This window comes from Magallana gigas, chromosome 3 (genome assembly GCF_963853765.1).
Source record: "Magallana gigas chromosome 3, xbMagGiga1.1, whole genome shotgun sequence".
Taxonomy (NCBI): domain Eukaryota; kingdom Metazoa; phylum Mollusca; class Bivalvia; order Ostreida; family Ostreidae; genus Magallana; species Magallana gigas.
The window spans coordinates 21,147,085-21,151,726 of NC_088855.1; the positions used below are offsets into that span (position 1 = coordinate 21,147,085).

The following is a 4,642-nucleotide window of genomic DNA, read 5'->3' on the forward strand; positions in this document are numbered from 1 at the left end:
TTATAATTTCTTCATATATTTAATGTTTTAATGTCCTACCGAGATGCTTTTTGCGCACCAAATACACGTTAACCGATTTTTATCGGATTAAGTCGTAACATAGTTACTGAAAATTGATTACTACTTTGTTCTAGTTACCTTGCTGAGTGTCATACCCCAAAAGTTTTTTTGAGCACTAATACACGTTAACCGATTTAATACCTTGATCCAGTTACCTTGCTGAGTGGCATACCTTTCCTCTTTTTATATTTAGGTTGGGGATGATTTTATATAAAATGATTATTTTCCCTTAATTTGGAAAGGGCAATTTCTAACAATAATCAGTTTGAAATATTTCAAAAAAAAAGATAAGAAAAAAATAAATCCTACAGTTTTGGTGGTATCGAACCCACAACCTAAAAACCCAAGTTTTATAAAGTTACCTTATGTATGGTGCTCTAACCACTGAGCCATTTCATTCACAACAAAGTGTGTTGTTTAAATGCTTTTTGAGACGTTGGCCACGTATTTACGGACTTTTTATTATTTTTCTAAAACGTTCAATTGTTGGCCTACAAAATGACATTTTAAAAGTATAGTGGGTCATCTCTCCGCATTTTTGTTGATTAAAATCGGTTTAAATTCCATTAAACCGCATTTAGAGTATGACAAAAATATGGAGCTCAGACCCACTCTATAAAAGAAAAGGCATTGAAGTTTTAAAAATGACACTATTTGGAGGTTTTGACACGCATACGCCAGTTTAAATCAACCTTTTGCAAGTAATAAAAATATTTAATGGTTACAAACCGATGTTACGTTAAATATACGTTGTTTTCAATCATTTTTAATTTTTTTTTTATCAGATTTAATGATATTTAAATTTTGCAGTATCTAAACATTCCCCATGTGGGCATTTTACACGCCTTATTCACCCATCTTCTTTGTTAAAGTCAGTATTTCAATTCGCTTTACAACTTCAAAAATATGAAATATAATATCGATAAAATATCGGAGCAAAAAGTTGACCATTCACATTTATCGAATTTAATAACCTTTATTGCGTCTTTTGTTACCTGTTTGTGTATTAGCTCATCGTCAGCTTAAATAACATGGATGTATTTTAGGTTAGGGAGAAGTTTGATTATTGCTAATCTTTTATTATCGATCTTGTCGTGTTTTCGTGTAATGTTCTTTAACTGCAGGGGGTATGCAGCATTTCAGTGCTCAGACCCCTTCTACCTCTACAAAAAGTAGAGGCTACAAGCTGGTAGAGTTCGTTATGAAGTTAAGAACCAGGTAGCCAGCCAGAGACAGGGTGTATAAATCCGTGCAGCTTGTATGCCTAGCCATCTTGCGTGTTCGGCATGGGGGTTCATGGCACTCGCTTAGGGGAGGACACTAGATTTGTTTGCTACCTCCAGAGCTGGTCCTGAATATCTCCAGCAGATCTCCATTGTCTACCTTCTATTTGTAAAGTAGACAGTGGAGATCTACCGGAGATCTCCATTCTGCAAACGAGCAAATTAGGATTACTCTTTCGGCTCTCCGATCGAGCTTGCTCATTTTGTTATGGTAATCTAGTTGTCTCCCTTGGCTCCAGCAAACTTTGCGGCCATTCGCCCAACATTGTTTGTAACGTATGAATATGTGGTTTTCATTAATAAATATGTGAACTTATATTTGATGTTGCTAATTTTTTTATTGGCAGGAAGGCAGTCGGGAAATGAAATTTGCAGTAACAAAAGATATGGTTAGCTGCAATATTCAGTTAAATGGTAAAGGCGCTATACCTCTATGAAAATAGTTACACAGAATGGTATTATAATCACTCTGGACAAAAGCATCCAATTATTCTAATGTAAAATTCTTGTAAACTTTGGCTTCAAAAATTTCAGATTATTTTATATAATTGCATGAGATTCTATGCTGATATTTATGCTGAGATTCTATCACACTCTCAAGTTTTAATTTTGTACGTGACAAGCAAAACCCATAGCGTACTAGTATATTCCAAACCTTTCAAATGTTAAAACTGTGCTATATGAATTAAATATAACTTAAACAGAAAAGTACATTAAAATTTCATGAAATTGCTTGACTTCTGTCATTTTCATAAAACAAAACCTACCGCACGAAAAATAGTTCTCATAAAAAACTTGTTTATTTATTGAATTTAAATAGGTTTTCTTAATGAATGTTGTATGATAATGAAAAAATAATCTTTTCTGTACCGATTTAATAAATAAGTTCATACTGATTTTTAAAAATACAATGAGCATATGCTCTTTTCTTCTGACGGTAGTCATTTTTATTTCAAACCGCGTTGGGTGACGTCATAATGATCTGACGTCACAATAATCATACAGACAAACTGTCATAACGACCAAAGTCACATAAACTTTGCGTACAGTTTTACCACCTGATTAATTTTTTGTACAGATCGTTAAAATTGAGAAATGGACTCTAAATACAATTCAGAACCTAAGGATGGCCCAGTCACCACGTGGTAAGTTCTTTGATCAAGTCATTTATTTCTTTGTCTTATATTGTGTGTTTGCAGTTCATTAGTTTGTTAGGGTTCTCTTACATTATTGATTTGTTAATGACCACAATTTGAGACAGCCACACATGTTACACAGCATAAAATTTGTTTATTATTATAATGACAAAATCATATCATTTTGTAGTTGTACATAGATCACATCAGTTAGGATATCCAATCGATTCTTGAAAATGTAATAGGTTTGTAACAGGGTAGCCGGCGTGCCGTAGGCGATGAGGACCGTGATGATTATTTGATAAAAAGGTTGGAAGAAATGTTCGCAAAACTGGAAAAGAGATCAAAGAACACAGATGCGTGGGAGGGTGAAGACGAGGAAGGGGAAGAAGAAAGAGGAGAGGAGAAAAGACGGCGAAAACCACAGAGACAAGCAAAAGAAAAGTTCTCACCCAACGTTAGCGAAACAGCCAAAGCAGGAGGACTTGGAGATGCTGGGAAAAACGTAGAAATGATTCAACAGAAAGAGAGAAATAGATTTTCCTTTAGAAATGGAATTAAAACAACAACCATGGCCAAAGATAGGAAATTAAAGTCGGAGGAGGAGATACGACAAATAATGAACCTGGCCCTCCAAAGACAGGATAAAATCAAAAGGAGACGAAAACGCGGGACTAAAAATGCTGAAAAGTTGGAGAAAAGAGAAAAAAACATACTGTAAATATTTAACATTTAATAAAAACCGTATTAGTGTACACTAAATGAATCGATATTCTACTCCAGACAATGATGAAAATACTACGGTAATCCGTGTGTGTGTGTGTGTGTGGGGGGGGGGGGGGGTATCCATAAATTCAATTTCACTATTCATTTCCTTGTTTTCAATTCAATTTTTTACATGGTTGCAAAATGTGGAGGGAAGGGCCAGTTCCATCATACTTCACATCATAACTCCATCATAATTCACTTTTTATATGATATTCTAAAATAAATCTTCTGTTCCACTCCTCGTAGGCAATTAAATTTATGAAGGAGCATAATGATATTGTCAGCATGTTTTTTTTTTTAAAATAAATCACATTTTTGTAACAAAAATAACATCTACTATATTTTTTTTACAGATCCGTAAGTGAAGAACGTACCAAGTTTGTTGAAGTCGATGCCATTCAAAGACTTGACAATTTGAACGTAAGCTGTTCACTTAATTTTCTCAATAACATATTGATCAGATACATGTAGGATGAAAATTACTAGTATTATAAATTCGATATTCTTACATGAGATACTATGGAATTGATTTGCACGTTTGCACATTTAGTGGTGCGATTTTTTTCAGAGCACATTCAATGCAGAGGCATTTGAACTGCAGACGGCATATTGCGAAAAATTAAAACAAAAGAAATAACAAATGGAGGCTGTTCATGCGGAATTGAAGGTAAGCCACTACTGTGCAAAAGTTTCTGTCCCAGGTCTCCGAAAACTGCCCCTTAACAAATTTGGAAAATAATAACGTCTATATTTAAAAATTATTTCACGCCCTTAAATTACATGTGCTTTTATGACGTCACGTAAATGGAGTATTCCCGCATTTTCTCAAAAGCATAAAAATCATCAGTTTTTCTTCATTTTCAAGAGTAGGAGGTATAGAGCGCAATGTGCTTCAAAACCAATTTTACACATAGTATTGTTTATATTATTTCGCATATCATATTATAAAATGGTGTTAGAGCAAGCGCTTCAAAAAACCGATACGAAATCCCCCATTTTTGCTTAAAGTACGTACTTTTTGTGAAATTATCTCATTATTAACATATCACATTTCCCTTACTTCCATTAGACAATTTATCTTTATAAACCACCTGAATTTAGATATATACATGTATTAACCTATCTTTTAACGAATTTTAAAGCTCTTTTCATAACTTTAAATTTTGAGGCATAAAACACTTTATCCATTTATCATATAGTTCTTTCTTTTTTATATAAAAGTCATAATTTAACAACAAAACATCTATGTTTATTGTTATTGTTTTTTATTTCAAGTAAAGACAAGGGCAATAAAAGAATGTTTCTGATACTTCTTGTCTGTTTTAGTTATAATTGAATAGACTATCTTCCTAAGTTTTCTGTCTGATGACGAAAATATTGAATTTATACAAAATA

At 33.3% G+C, this 4,642-nt stretch overlaps 1 protein-coding gene across 1 annotated transcript; it reads left to right on the forward strand.

Moving 5' to 3' along the window:
* The first annotated feature begins 2,330 nt into the window (after positions 1-2,330).
* LOC136273352 (trichohyalin-like) lies at positions 2,331-4,432 on the forward strand. The gene is made up of 3 exons (XM_066077775.1): positions 2,331-3,196; positions 3,601-3,667; positions 3,816-4,432. Exons 1-3 carry the CDS (start codon positions 2,799-2,801, stop codon positions 3,882-3,884), a joined length of 534 nt encoding a protein of 177 aa, XP_065933847.1. The 5' UTR covers positions 2,331-2,798; the 3' UTR covers positions 3,885-4,432.
* Positions 4,433-4,642: the final 210 nt, after the last annotated feature.

What these genes read in the sequence shown, in the direction of transcription:
- LOC136273352 (XM_066077775.1), top strand. Translation starts at nt 2,799, where the DNA reads ATGTTCGCAAAACTGGAAAAGAGATCAAAGAACACAGATGCGTGGGAG. An exon ending in AAAAGAGAAAAAAACATACT is followed by an intron (nt 3,197 to 3,600) that starts GTAAATATTTAA and finishes TTTTTTTTACAG; the next exon opens with ATCCGTAAGTGAAGAACGTA. An exon ending in AAAGACTTGACAATTTGAAC is followed by an intron (nt 3,668 to 3,815) that starts GTAAGCTGTTCA and finishes GATTTTTTTCAG; the next exon opens with AGCACATTCAATGCAGAGGC.